Below are 15770 nucleotides of genomic sequence, written 5' to 3'. Positions count from 1 at the left end.
AGTTTTGATACACATCCAAAACCTCTTTTAAGAAAACAGAAGTTGTTTTAAAAGTACAGTGCTTGGGCCTTTACTGAAAATGGGATACATACTGAATGTGATAAAAAACTGTACTTCAACCATAGCTATTTAACAAAAGGGAAGACATATCTATGGATAAAGGGAGAACACAACACTACAAATGTTCTTGATGTCCTACACACTTCAGACCAACCTTAGTTAGAATGCTGTCACTAAACATAAAACAAAATAATGCAAAAGGGCTTTAAAGATTTGGCCAGCAAGATAAGTACTCTTGGTAACTTTGCTATTTTCAAACAGACTTGTTTCTGATTGTGCATAGTATAAGAGTTATATCATGCTGGCAACAGATTAATAGGAAAGAAATAGATGGGAAGTTACTCCTGCTTATTCCCTGCTCTGCTTACTTGAAATTTGCTACCAAAACCAGCTTTTAGAAATGCTTCTTCATGCAAAATTATTTATTTTACAAGGTCACTAAACTATCTTGGTGCTTATGTAACAATCATTCACACAGTCTGAAGTGTTTCCCTAAAGCAGCACGTTGCCTAACAGGCGAATTGCTATTATAAAAAATGTTGTGGGTTTTTTTTTCAGTTCCATTCAAATGAACCCCCTCACAGCGAGGGAAAAACTGAACACATCAAAACATTGCTTATCTAATTTTTCGTAACAAAATACTGCATTTTAATAGATGAAGAAAAAAAAAATTATTGCCTTGTTTAGGTTTTAGAGTTACAGGACACCTGAGGTTAGAAGTGGCTTCTGTAGGTCGTCTGGTGCAATCCCCATTGCTCATGCATGGCCACCTGGATCCAGCTGCCCAGAACTATGTCCTTTGAGCTTTTGACTACCTCCAAGGATGGAGTCTCTACTACCAACCTAGGCAACCTGTGCCAGTGCACAGTCATCCTTAGAGTAGAAAAAGTGTTTCCTGGTGATCAGAGGAAACCCCCTGTGTTTCGGTTTGTGCCTATTGCCCCTGGTTCTGGCAGTGAACACCACTGAAAAGAGCCTGGATCTGTCCTCTATGCACCTCCTTTCACGCATTTATATTGGTGAGATCCCTCCAAGCGTTCTCTTCTCCCAGCTAAACAGTCCCAGCTCTCTCAGACTTCCCACACAGGAGAGATGTTCTAGTCCCTTCATGATCCTTGTGCCACTCCATTGGACTCCATCCAGTATGTCCATGACTCTCTTGTATTAAGGAGCTGACTGGCCTATAGTTCCCTGTGTCTTTCTCTTTAAGATTCCTTATAGAATATATAAATACAATACACAACACGACTATAGAGTATACAAATGAAAACACTTTTCCCTTCTACTACAATTACATCTTTTTGAATCCAAGACTTGTTAAAAACAGCCTGGACTTTTTAAATGTTGATGAGAACTCTCTCTTTCACTATAAAGTCACAAGATTTCAAATACATCTACTAACAGAATCAGACTGGGAAAAATCTGAATTAGAAGTATATCAGACTCAAAGAAAAAAGAACACTAAATCTTAAGCCTTATTGTTCCAAGTCAAAAGTATAATCTCACCATTGTATTGTTATCTATACTATGAAGAAATCAGTTACATTTAATAATTGTTTCTAAGGTACAGGTGAAAAGTCAGCCAACTAATGCTACAGATTCACTACACATCTATGGTGACCGAATAAAACTTTAACTTATTCATAGCAACTCTCTTCAAAGGGAAAAGATAGTCAGCCTCCACACTGTCTGGGGAGTCCCGGATTTTGCTTTGAATTCTTCCATTGTGTTTTGTGTGGCAGCATTTAAGCTGCATTGTTTCATGGATCAGCCTCCTGACTTGTAAAATGGAGATTTTTCTTTCTTAAGCTAAAGCAATCAGAGAAAACACAATACAGTTCCATTTTTTTTCTGTATTTAGCTATATTAAATATACTTAATACCACTGGGGGGGTTGGAAGTAGATGAGCTTTACAATCCCTTCCAACCCAGACCATCCTATGATTCTATGATCCTATGTCAAATTTTCCAAAATAAATTTCCAATTTTTTAAAATATATTACAAAGTACTATATTTCAGTATTTATGACATTGTCATTTTAGCATCAGTGTTGCATTTGAACAGGAACAGTTATCCACTGTGGGTGCTGGCTGGTGCACAGAAAGCACACACAACCATATACAGTGGGGTTTAAGCAGCATCTAGTGGCTAGCCTTATGTAGGCAGCCATCCTATTTAGCTCTATTTTCTTTTACTGTACTTAGCATTCAGGAAGGGAAAAGGTGCATTCCATCCGTTTCAGTAAACATGATCCAAAGAATCTTTACATGTCACTACCTTTAAGGCAAAATAAGAGGAAAAAAAGCACTGTAGACTACTAATCATACCCTAAAAACTGGACCATATTTATCATTGGAGAAAGACTGAACTATCTTCAACCAAAGAATGCAGAAATTAAGTTTCAAATTCACCTTGCACAGTAATTTGTTTTTTATGCAAAATAGCAACATGCCATTCAAGTAATAGGAGGTACTGAGTGCTCACTCCACTCTTGCAGATGTTATAAGACAGTTGGAGGCTGTCTTGAGCACAGTGATCATGAAATTTACCTCAGTGATGGAGAAGGTCATAGAGCAGATCATTCTGTGTCCTATCAGATGGCACATGCTGGACAACCAGGGGACCAGGCCCAGCCAGCATGGGTTTATGAAAGGCAGGTTCTACTTGACCAACCTGATCTTCTATGACAACGTGACCCACTTAGGAGATGAGGGAAAAGCTGTGGATGTTGTCTACCTGGACTTTAGTAAAGTCTTTGACACTGTTTTCCACAGCATTCACCTGGTAAAACTAGCTGTTCATGGTGTGGACAGGTGCCCTCTTTGCTGGGTCAAGTCCAGAGAGTGGTGGTGAACGGAGTCACATCCAGTTGGCAGCTGTTCACGAGGGCTGTTCCCCAGGGCTCAGTATTGGGGCCAGTTCTGTTTAATACCTTTATTCATGACCTAGGAGAGGGGATCGAGTGCACCTTCTGTCAATTTGCAGATGACACTAAATTGGGTGGGAGTGTTTATCTGTTGGAGAGCAGGAAGGCTGGATTGATGGGCTGAGGCCAATTGTATGAGGTGCAACAAGGTCAAGTACCAGATCCTGCACTTGTGTCACAGCAGAAAAGGACCTGGGGGTGGTGGTCAACAGCAGCTGAACATGAGCCAGCAGTGTGCCCAGGTAGCTAAGAAGGCCGATGGCATTCTGGTCTGTATCAGCAATAGTGTGGCCAGCAGGACCAGGGCTGTGACTGTCCTTCTGTACTTGGCACTGGCAAGGCCCTGTCTCAAATCCTGTATCCAGTTTTGGATCCCTCGCTTCAGGAAAGGCATTGAGACGCTGTAACGTGGAAGGGCAATGGAGCTGTTGGAGGGTTTGGAACATTATGAGGAGTGGCTGAGGGAGCTGGAGATGTTTAGCCTGGAGAAAAGGAGGATCGGGGAAGCAATATTACTTTCTACAACTACCTGAAAGAAGGTTGTAGCCAGGTGGAGGTCAGCCTCTTCTGCCAAATAACAAGCAATAGGATGAGAGGAAATGGCCTCAAATTGCACCAGGGGAGGTTTATATTGGATGTTAGGAAACATTTCTTCATGGAGAGTCTTGACAAGCATTGGAACAGGCTGCCCAGGGAAGCGTTGGAATTGCTGTCTCTGAAAGTATTCAAAAATGCGTAGATAGGGCACTCAGGGACGTGGTTTAGTGGTGGACTTGGCAGTGCTGGGTTAACAATTGGACTCAATGATCTTAAAGGTCTTTTCCAGCTTAGACCACTTCATGGTTGTATGAGAAAGGTTTTTTGCCTATGATAACTTTAATGAATGCTGCACCCTGAGTCAGGTAAGTGACCAGCAAGCAAATTCTTGTAGATCCTGAAGGAATGTTTGAAGTTACTGTTCCTGGTTGCGTTTCATAACGTGCTCTGCAACTATAGAAATGCAACAGGTTGTATGAGCACTACTAGACTGCTTCAGTGGAGTCAGCTTGATTATAATTGTTTGCCTTTCAGCAGTGATTTAAGTTATTCTAGCAAATACAGCTTTACAACTCTTCTGCTTTTTGGAAGGTTGTAAAACGTTTCCCAGGGAGCATCTAAAAATAAAACTGAAGACATGCATTGATGTACCTGATGAAGGATAAATTGTGAATGCCCTACACCTTTAATTGAAATAAAGCAAAACACACCTGTTGATTAAATAAAGGAAAACATCTTAAGGTTTTCAGTACTCAGCTCAAAATAAATTGCTCCAAGGTACTGAAAAAGTGGGAGGGGGTTACATCTGGAGGTAAAAATCAACTTGGCCTGCAAATTTTAATACCTGCTGAAGTCATATTTAATTAAACAGTTTATTCTCTTCATTTCTCAAATTTGGACTCTTAGTATCATTTAAAAAAACCAACAAAGCAAAACAAAAGACTCCCTTAAGCAATGCTGCATTTCACACACATGAAAAATATGTAACTTTAAAAAAACCCCAACCGTGTGATTCAGTACATCACACAACAAGTAACATGGTATCTCAGAGGTCTCTGTTCCCCATTAGCCCTGTCATCTCCATTACCCTCCTTCTTTCCCAAGGAGCACCACAAACATCTCCTCCTTCCACCTCTAAAATCCTCTTGTCTGATAGCCCCTACTTCTTCTGTGGGATTCAACAGAACTAATTCCATATATCAGTACCTCTTCCATGAGGACAGTTAGAGCAATTGCACATAATATAGCAGAAAATGTATCTTCTATTGCAGTATCAATGTTTAGTAACTCATTTGAAGGAATAAAAAAAATGAACAGGTTTTACTCTATTTCAAAAAGTTAAAGATTATAGTTTGTCATCATAAACATCACTGTTTTCAAAAAAATCAGTGTTGGATTCAAAGCTTTTGAAGCTACTGAAGACCATTAAGAACTGCCTGAATGCCCACACACAAGTTATGTAAATTTAAATTTTCTTTAAAGAAATTTGCTTCAAATGATGCAAACCTCTTTTCAGGATTCAGTCAGTTGCATGGCCAGTTACACACATTTGCATGTGTCACATGAAAGCCATGCCTAAACTAGGTACCACACATGCTTTTGACTTGCACTCAGCTTTAGAAATAAGTGGCTTCAAAGTTGCTGTTGCAAGTTTGCATTAAAACGAGGCTAAGAACAATCCAATATTAGACTAGCACGTTGTTCATTACTATAACTACTATAAAATAATAACTGTTTCAAGACGCTTTGAAACAAAGATTCCCCCTTTCTAGACCAAATAGATACAGAATCTTACTCTCTTATTGGTATGGGGTAGGGGGATTTTTTTTTTAATTATTTTTTACTTTGAACTTTAATTCCTGAATGAGAAGTATTCTTCTGGCTTGTGGAAAGATGAAGATTGATCGTTGAGGAAAATTTAAAATGAGACCTACAAATTGCAGCACAATTTGTGCTGCACTAGAAGCCACTGTGACTGACAGCCAGCAGGGTGTTGCTGTGGGCACCTAACTCCTCCTGACACAAGAAAGGGAACACACAAAGAAATTATAAATGTCGTTTCAAATCTCAGAATCATCCAACTCGTACAACGAACGTAAAGGAAGAACAACTTTATAGTTAACAGAATAAGACTGAAATTCAGGTACTTTTAAACACAAATGCTGATGCTAATCAGTATGCAAAAAGCTTGTTGAAGGCATTTCAGTCAAACCTTCACGTTTTTTTCTTCTTCTCTATAAGAAAATATTTCTATGTATTATAATTCTGCTGTAGAAAACAAAAATATTTTCATGAGACAAAGTAATCCGAAGCCTAATTTGTTACAAGTTGTAGACAACCCAAGGTGCCTAATCTTCACAGAAACCTAAATATTAAATTCTGCCCCGTTTTTGGCCACAGACTTTTAGTGAGTGACATAGCATGAAAGATTAACACAAAATATGGATTTATGAATAATTTTAAAGGGCGAGATCAATGTTTTGACAAGATTTTATTGTGAAACATTGGATTTAGAAAAGGTACAAAATGTCAACGGTCAGATGTGTGCCAGTACAGTATTTCAATAGTCTATACATGTGGACAGCTGAATAGCTTCACTGCAGAACAAGTATTTAGACATACTATCTAAAAGGGGGCCGCAATATTCACAGGCTTAAAATACATAAATAACCTGACCCAAAATGGCCATTACTGGTCAATGCTAATCAACATCTGGAAACAGGCTAAAAAGCACAATACAGTACAACAATCTCCTTGCAGATCCACGTTTCAAGAACATCTGTTTATTATGTCAGTAATCTACAGCTCCAGGACATGATTCTCAGGACCAGGATTCAGTTGGCTAGTTAACAACTTTAAAAAATTAATGTTAAAAATTAGATTATGGAAGAATACCCACAGGTATTTAATGAGAACTAAACACCATGAAGCTCCTAAAAATTTTTCTGAGATTTATGAAGTCAATTACTTCTAAGACAGAACTTCAGTTTGTTTATTTAAAATGTCCTGACTGCAGCTTGAACTGATATCATTAAGTAACCTTAATTCGAACATTTCATTTTGCTATGCTTTTTTGTATTTTAAAACCAATTTCATCAAACCTGGGTCACCACTCAACTGGAAAAAAATGACCCAAATACTAATTCTGAATTAATAAAAGTCATAAATTTGTATATTTAAAAAATTAATAACAACCCCAAAGAATAGTAGCATTCTCTACCCTAGTTCAGTAAGTTTAAAGAAGAGCATTTATAAACATACAAAGTTGATTTTAGGGTATAAAAATACACATATACCATATGAAACAAGGTAGCTTCAGTTTTTCATATTTTTCAGTAGTCTGTCACTGCTGGAACTCATTTAAGCTATTGAAAAGGTGTTCATAGTTCAGCACCTGGGTGAAAAGCCAAAGGACTATAGATTTTAGTTCTTTAATTAAAAATGTGTAGCTGCTTTTACACAATTAAGCTTACTGAAATATCAACAGCTACCCTGTTACCAGCCAGTACCCAGAGCTGACCTAAACCTTCACCCACGTAAGTCTACTTCCCATTATGCTGATTCAGAACTTACCTTCCTGAACAGAGACCTTGGGGTATACTAAATTATTGTTTAATAGAAATTTCTGAATATGACTAATGTCCGTTGGGAGCAGAGCTAAATTTAAATTGCTATAATGTAGAATCAAAATCCACCCAAAACATTAGAATAACCCACCCTTTGACGCTACATCCACTCAATTAATTTAAAGGCCACTGGTTTTGGCTACTCTTTTTCTCATTGTGTATCTTTACAGGCAGATGTGAACCTTGCAATTTATTAAGGAGAATCACCATAAGTTACAACTAAGTACATTAACTCAGACAACAATGGGAAATAAACAGTTTTAAAACTTGGAGTGTATATCCCTAGTTAAGGATGTAACATCGGGAGTACAATGCCTGCTGTGGAATTAAAATTGGTGCTGTGCCAAATGGGGAAAATTTATAAACAAAACACAAAATTCCATCGTGGGAAAAAAAAAAATTTTGTTTTTTTTTTGTTCAGGAAATGTTCGGCATGAGCAGCACTAACAAAATTCTACACCTCACAGACACAAGCTACGACAGTTATCTAAAGCCAAATTCACTGTCCATCAATTAGCTAGCTAGCTCTTAATGCTGCTTCGAGCACTGCACTAGCCACTTTGATCTTTGTTTCAGATTCCTCTGTACACACATTTATATTTACATAAAACATTTATTAAACATGATTTTAAAACATAAAAACCTTATGTACAAAATACCAACATTCCTATAAATAAACAGTTGGAGAAAGGCACTTGCAAGAAAAATCTACAGTAAATCTTACAAAAACCACACTGCCTCTGTTACTGTACAATAGATAATCTTTCTGTCAATCCCTATCACAAGAATGTAAAACACTAATTACTTGTTATAACTAAGAATATAACCATTACAGTCGTATTTACACATACCTATATGCCTCTTTTGAGTTTGAGAGCACCATGATTTCCATTCTAAATTTATATTTTGATACAAAGTAAAAGAACAGTTGCCAGAAACCAGTGTTCAGTGTCACTGCAGATTCATAAACGTTTGGCTGACATCAGTGTAGTTTAAAAGACTCAGTTGCTACTTTGTAAAAAGTACACCTAGTTTGTTATTGCATGTTGTCCTTTTAGAGAAAGCACTGCAATGTTCTCTATGCAATTGTTTAATACTATTGCTGGCAGAAAGTTTCCAATATCAAAAAAATAAAAACATTCTTCAATCCAGTTGAAGTATTTCATCTGAACAGGAACTAAAAAAAGCTGCATATTAATTATAAAAACATGTAGGAAACATGCCAACTAATCTGGTGTGCAAAAATATTTTTTCCACTACACAGGATTTTAAGGGCTTCACAGAATTACTCAAATGTACATTGAGCAGCAAACCCCACGAATAACCAGTTCCTCAAGGAGATGTGAGGATACTTCCACTTTTATCAAACTTTTTACCCTTTGACAATGCTGCAACCTGTTTGAGCAGTTCTCTGTTTTTGGCCTGCAATACAGACAAAAAAAGTATGAATTACTGAAACATTTCCTATAGTAGTGTCATGTACCGATTTTCTATTGCATTTATCAACAAATTCTCAAAATGTACATGCTGAGAATATTCAAAAAAAGGTAATGTTTTTTGATATGCATATTCCATCTTTAACAGAAAAAGTAACTACATTTTCTGTACTGCAAAATTTAGTATATCCAGTATTGCATCCAGTCAGTGATTTATCAGGCAACTAATTCAGGCTTTCTTCTTGGTAAAGTATGCTCTACCAACAGACATCTAACTGTCAATGTGTTAATGCTGAGCCCTTAAATTGGATCCATAGCCCAATGACAACTGATAAATTGTCAGAGAAAAAAAATAACATAACCTTTGAGAAAGCCTTTACCTCTTGAAGTGAAAAAGAGATTCCTAGAGTGAGTTTAATTCATATGGACATTGTCTGTTGCCTGCAGAACTGCTGTACAATGCATCCAAAGTTAAACATGGCAACGACCACTCAAGTACTTGGAACTACTGTATTGGAGTGAAAAATGCCGAGTGAACAAGCTGACTGAACAGCTTGAATATATAACTCCACATGAAGTATTTCTCAAGTATTGATAAGCAATTACTCACCTGCAACTGTTCCACAGTTTCCTTGTGAGCTTTCTCCATACTGTTCATCTTTGTCCTCAAGTTAGACTCTTGGTACTGGAAGTCTGCCTTCAGTTCTGTCAACTGAAAACACAAATGCTATGAAGATTCCTTGAACTGCTACAGTACATGGCTTCTAATCAGTCTGTGAAATATTTATGGAAGCCTCAGGAAACTCAGGAAACACTGTATTTATTTACTATTGCAGTATTAACAGCTCAACACTTCAGAAGCACTTTGAAAAGTATCTATATATATTTTAAATGAAGAAAACAACTGTACTTATGTAACCATGCTGTTTGTTCAAGATTTTGTATAAAGAAGGCTAAACCTCAGCAAAATCTTCAGTTACATCTCTCATTATATGGTATGGTAACATACGAAAAATCTTCCATACAAAGACAGTATAAAGGATTCTTTTGTGTCATTTTATGCTACAATTTGTCCTAGACAGAAGTTTACATTCCCAAGTTTCACTGCTTCTCGATCCATAACAATGAATTAAACTGCATTATTGGAAACATGTAATTTCAACTTAACTTTTCTGTACTGTGTAATATGGCTGTGAGCGGTGTAGTATGGCTGCCACTGGGTCTCTGCTGAGAGAGACAGAGATTCAGGTGACATACACTGAGGCATGTGTTTCTAAAGTGTGATATATGCTTCTACCCAGGTGCTGAATGCTTCTTCTGGAAGCACGTGCAGCTGGGTGAACTACTAACAGTTTGCTGTATATGGACTTAGAAGTTTTAGGAATCACTTCTTTAAAAAGTTTAGTTCTTCAAAGCATCCCAACTCACAGGGCTCTTCTGAACCTCTCCGGTCAATTTGGATTTATCAGGAAATGAAGCCTCTTTGCTAGCAAAGATGCATGCCATAACAAAACAGAGTATGCACTCCTGAACTAATGCACTGAGACTGCTATTACCAACCTCAGTACCTGTCAACCCACATATAGTGAAACAAGGTATTCAAAAGAACTGTCAATCAAATGGTCAAGCGCAGGTATGTTGATAGAATGGTGTATTACAGCTCCCTGTACCCAGACTGCTGCTCTAGGTATGCACTTTATGGCTGTTGTAAATTGCAGGGGATCCAATGCAAAGCCACACACCACACACTACACATCAAAAAAACCTACTGGTAGTGTTGCACCACAGCAAAGTACGCAACCAGATGAGCAAACACACTACCTGTGAACATTCAGCAAACTCTAATCTTCTCCTAATAATCAAGTCTCAGGGCTCCATGGTAATGCTTTGTTGTCTCACTAACATTTTGTGCAGAAAGACAAACAAGGCTAGTACTGCAAACAATAAGCACCGATAATGACATGGCTGACATCCTGACTCATAACAAAAAATGATGAATGAGGATTGTCTGCAAAGCTGGTGTACTGAGTTGGTTTTGTTGCTATGTTATACATTTCAGAAGTTTTTCTTTCGGAGCATTCCAAACCATTCAAATGCTGTCCCTACACAAATCTTGAGACACAACCTTAACAGGAATCTCCCACAGGTCTGGCTCAGGCTATTACACAGTACATGTCTCCAAATTTACTATATCATTACAAAAAAAAAATCTGCACTGCATTCATCTGTTGTAAACTTTTCAGCTATGCAAACATTGTACAATATGTTCAGCTTTTCTCCTCCTCGTAGCAGCTGCAGAAAGTGACATTTTAAAAGTGAGGAACTCATGCCTGAAGGAGTCTTTAAGTTCAAAGAACTCCAAGGTGAAATAAACAGTTTTAGCAGTGGGGATATTAAAATTATTAGATGCTCTCCCTATGGGAACAGCACAAAACAAGTCACTGCAGTGGTTATGCAGAAGCTGGTTACATTTTCTTACCTATCCTTTTTGTTAGCTTTGCCCCATAGATTAACACTAAAAAGAGACAACTGAATTTCCTACTGACTCATGATCTTCTCCTGGCTTTATAAGAAACAGATCAGGGCCTAACGTTTGTCCTTTGAAGAAAATATGTAAAGAGAACCCATGACAGACTGCTCAGCTCTTTCACATTAGATACTTAAAGACTTGAAATAGCAAGTACTTCCAACCCTAGGTATACTGCAAGTGATATAAACGAAAATAGGTTCAATATCCTTTACAAAACACATCTAAGCGTAGAAATGAAGATACTGAACTATGGTTTAAAAGTGGAAGCACTTTTCCTTTCAGGAGGCTTTCCTAACCCTCAATGTTTTGACAGGCCACCACGCCCTGAAAATCAAAATTTTATCTGAAAATATAGCAAATTTATTTTTAATACAATTCCATAACCTACTCAATCCTGAACAGATATTCTAGAGCCACTGTTACAGTGTCTTAAAGCATCTAGTTATTCAGATGGCAGAGAAATAAGCACTAAGAAACGCAAAGCAAAGTGCACATTTGTAGTTATTTCTCTTTTCTTGTTAGTCATTAGCTTGTTTGAAGGGTGAATCTTTTCCAAGAGTTTCACTGCAGCCATTTGGGCCTGACTATTTCACTTAACTTTTGTTGACTGACAACTATTTAATCCAAGCTTTTCTTTTAGTCTCCGACCACCACAAAGACTGGACATCCTACACTACACATGCTATCACTGTTATAAAAACAAAACATTTAATATTAATACATTATAATGTAAATTTGGACATTGACTTACTGTGGCTATAGTTGCTTTAGTTTAAAACTAAATAAAAACTATGCTAAACTCAGAATGGTCACTGCTTTTTGTCATGACTCAGTTTAGAACATGTAAAGCAGGCAAACCACTGTCTGGCATTTTATCCATCACCTCTGGCATGCAGCTTGAGAAACAGGCAAACTTCTGGGTGGCTGAAGTGAGGCAAGATGAATTCCTCTTTGACTTAGAGCTAAAATATATTCATGACACAGAAGCCTCAAACTTGTTCTTTAAATGGTAAGATCTGATTAGCTGCTATACAGGACAACTGCATCTGATTTTTGGTTTATGTCACTGTTTTGACATTGTTAGGAGTCTACAAAATAGAAAACAAAATTATGAAGTTCTTATTAAGCAGGTGCAACTTTTACCTTTTTATCTTTCTCTAAAATAGTCTGATCTCTTTGCTGCAGAAGACGTTTAAGTGACATTACTTCTTCTTTCAGCTGACTTATGAGGACAAAGTTGTCAGTCCCTCCACTGTCTGCAGATTGATTTATAGAGCTATCAAAAGTAAAAGACAATAGTTACTTACAACATCAGTAGCAAAAAAACCCAGTTTATTTTTTTTTATTTCAAATTGGATAATTAATAATTCCACAAACATCCTTAAGGACTAATGCAAAAAAAGTATGTACCTGACAGAAATGGATGCAACTGGCAAATTACCTTACTAATGGCACACATTACATACACCTGCAGAAATATAATTCAGTATTAGCTTTGAGGGGGACAAACACTTTTTGACTGAAGCAGCCACTTTTATTCCAACTATTTGGTCAGAGACAGAATGAAGATTCAGTCTCCCACATTAAGGTCCAAAAGAATTCTCTAGATACTGGGTCAGCTTAAAGCAGCAGGTTCAACCCTGCCATCTAATTGATAAAACGTTGATGTCAGGGAATACCATTTGGTTGATAACTGTTGCCTTGTACATAAACTTTGTTTAATTTTGCTCCAAACAGCTTAAAAGCAGGAAAAGAGTGCTAGTTTTCTGCTAATAAAGTAATTTAATTGACTGACAGCACTCAGATGCCACCCAATAATCCATCTGGCTAGACAATAGTTTCACCTCCCTTATTCTTCAGACAAAAAAAAAAGGCAACTGGCCACAAATCAGTGCTTTATTTGGTAGAAATGGCTCAGCTTTACAAAAATATAACTTTACCTATCTCCATTTGATGGCTTGGATTCCAGTTTGGGTTTTTTCTTTGGAGTTTCATTCTGAATAGCTGCAGAGGATTTATGGCTGAAATCAAACAAAATGTAAACCTAAAGCCTCATACTATGTAACTCTCTAATATCACCATTTGGTACATATAAAATAACTAACTCATGCTCCTAGCTGGAATGCTAGAGACTAGCCAGAAATGCAAGAAAAAAGAAATTCTTTAAATGAAAACTGCAAGATAAATGAAAAGAAAATTAATAAATAATATCATATTTACCTCTGTTTCCATAGTCCCTGATCTTGTTCTGGACTCAGATTGCTGATTCTGAAATACGTGAAATGTACTTGGTAACTGACCAAACATGCCATTATTTCTACGTTTATGTGAATGGTATCTGTACTTGAGAAAAAACCTCCCACCTTTTTTTTTTCCTAATAAAGAAGTGAACATTTATGAATTTTCAGCTAGACATTGATACTATCTGTCGTATTCCTGATCACGCTTTACTACGTCAGGATGTTATGAAGGTATTTCTTGGCTAAATATCTATACTATTGTAAGTCACAAAGGGTACACTTCAAGACTGATGGCTAAACTTTTTTGCTGATACCTCCTGATTCTTGTGAACTCTGTATTGCTAATCTCATACTCAGCAAGCCAGTCTAAAGCAGCACTCCTGGGATTTCCATACTGCCATATGAACATTGCACGAAGCAGCGCTCGTGCGGTGGCGTAAGAGCAAAGTTAAGTTTTGGATTCCTGAAAATAACTACTTCTCAGGTGTAACAATTTGCTTGCAATCATCTCAAAAGCAACTAATGAAGAGCATTGATATAGGAATGTAGAAGATTGCACTGAGTGAAAACAGTTCAAAGGATCTGTATTTCTACCTCACTGTCTCTATTGTCTGAAATTAGCAATAACTGAAACGGACAGGAAAAAAGAGTCACATTGACTGGACCAGAAGCAATAGACCCATGGCAGCCTACAGAAAAAAAAAAAGATGGGAAACCAGGAACATTGTGATCTGTATAGATGATATGCTTACTGTTACAACTCTTGAGTATATCAGAAGCTCTATTCTGTAGTAAAGAGCTAACTATTTTTTTATTTAATCCTTACTATACTTCTGCCACATGCATTAAACTAGATTTAACTTGCTATAACTTAATTTTCAGCAGATTTGAAAGAACAGGAACAGTACAATAACTCTCTGCATGACAAGAATAATTTTCATCTTCAAATTCCTAAAAACCCAAATCACATTTTTCTCTTTTTTAAAGTGAAAGTATATGCATTTCCCTTTTCCTCATTCCAAATATGATTCCAGTTTATTTTGCTTCTATCTTTAAGTCACACTTAGGCAAGTTTCAGTCAAGATGAAAAACTATAAGCACTGGAAACATGGAGTTTAGAAGCAAAGTCTGTGTGTCTGAGATTAGGGTCATTACCATTGCAGCCACAGCATTTACTATCCAGCACAAAAAATAAGTAGTTCTAAAGTTATGCTGTCACAAGCCTACCAATGAAAATAAGAATTGTGACTACTACTATGGCAGCATAAAACCAAAAATGAATTCTAGGGTTTACAACTAAATAAATTGGTTATGTAGGTTAAGGTTGGTATGCTGTTGATGCCATGGCCACAGACGACATATTGAGAAAAGATGCAGAAGATGGGACAAAACTACATCAAAGGTTATCAGAGTGACACTAACTGAACTAACAGTCTTATGACCCTATGTCATTATCACAGCCACCCACAAACTGCCTATTCCAGCAAGATTTGATTATAAAAACTAGCAAAGAGATACAAACTGGTCCCAGACTGAAGATAATCCCACAGTACTGCTTCTGCTTCTCCATTTACCTGTGAGTATTTGTGCACAAACCAGTCAGGGTGAAGTAAGTCAGGGTGGGCATTCTGAATGAAGCAGCTGTACTGTGCTTATTGCAAATACACACCTTTTATCCCATGGTAAATGCGTGTAAAATAGCAGTTATCACACAGCAATTACTGCTTAGAAAACTAAATCCAGACTACCACTAAGTAACTTGTTTCTGTAGCCATTCCGTGAGCTTTTTTCTAGACCTGCTACCAATTTTAACCTCAACTGCTTTTTGCTAAACTCCCTTCATTCAAACAGTAAGAATACAAGGATTTTGACAGGCCATGGAAGAGCAACATTCCGCTACTGCTTTTGACACCATGTTTCAAACAAAAGTTAGCTTTTTATACTAACTTTGATTTTATCTCAGCACAAACAGAACACAGATGAAGAGCTACCAACAGCTACTTTAACTTTTGAAATACTTACTTATGATGACTGCTGCTGTGGCGATGATGATGGTGGTGATGGTGGTGGTGTTTTGAATGATGCTGGTCTTTCTCAGTAAGAGATGAGGATGAGGAGTTAGAATGTGAAGATCCTAGGCTCTTCCTCTGCTCTTTCGTCTTCTGCAGCACTCTCTTGTAGGACAGCGTGCAGAGCCAGCACAACAACTTTCCATCAACCTTTTGGGAAATAATTCATACAGGGGTTTATTTCCAAGTACACTTGCACTAGAGAGATGTGCTCAGTATTTGCAAGAAAAAAATTGTTTCATCTGTTATCTTTGGGAAAAACACAGACATCTTTTTGGTATGAAACATCACTACTATACCTCCAATGTCTGCAAGTTATCTTTTAGTAAAGATTCTACTGAATCT

At 37.2% G+C, this 15770-nt stretch overlaps 1 protein-coding gene across 11 annotated transcripts in view; it reads right to left on the bottom strand.

The window, feature by feature from the left end:
* Positions 1 to 15770, bottom strand: part of FAM76B (family with sequence similarity 76 member B) — a 60326-nt gene that overhangs the window by 41266 nt on the left and 3290 nt on the right. For 6 of the 11 annotated variants that reach the window (XR_001875003.1, XR_001875004.1, XM_017815978.1 and 3 more), the window contains exons 5-9: positions 15379 to 15575; positions 13337 to 13384; positions 13057 to 13137; positions 12260 to 12392; positions 9197 to 9298 (exon numbers count right to left, since the gene is read on the bottom strand). Coding sequence is in view for 9 of the 11 variants with exons in the window: in XM_017815978.1 (XP_017671467.1) it covers positions 9197 to 9298; positions 12260 to 12392; positions 13057 to 13137; positions 13337 to 13384; positions 15379 to 15575 (561 nt within the window). In the remaining 2 variants the exon portion in view is untranslated. Of the gene's footprint in view, positions 1 to 5999; positions 8573 to 9196; positions 9299 to 12259; positions 12393 to 13056; positions 13138 to 13336; positions 13385 to 15378; positions 15576 to 15770 lie in introns of those variants that run through there. The other 5 variants (XM_017815984.1, XM_017815983.1, XM_017815981.1 and 2 more) reach the window with 5 other exon arrangements.

Source organism: Lepidothrix coronata, unplaced genomic scaffold, assembly GCF_001604755.1.
Source record: "Lepidothrix coronata isolate B3197 unplaced genomic scaffold, Lepidothrix_coronata-1.0 Scaffold53, whole genome shotgun sequence".
In the NCBI taxonomy this organism is placed as follows: domain Eukaryota; kingdom Metazoa; phylum Chordata; class Aves; order Passeriformes; family Pipridae; genus Lepidothrix; species Lepidothrix coronata.
This window is presented reverse-complemented; position numbering and strand designations above follow the sequence as displayed.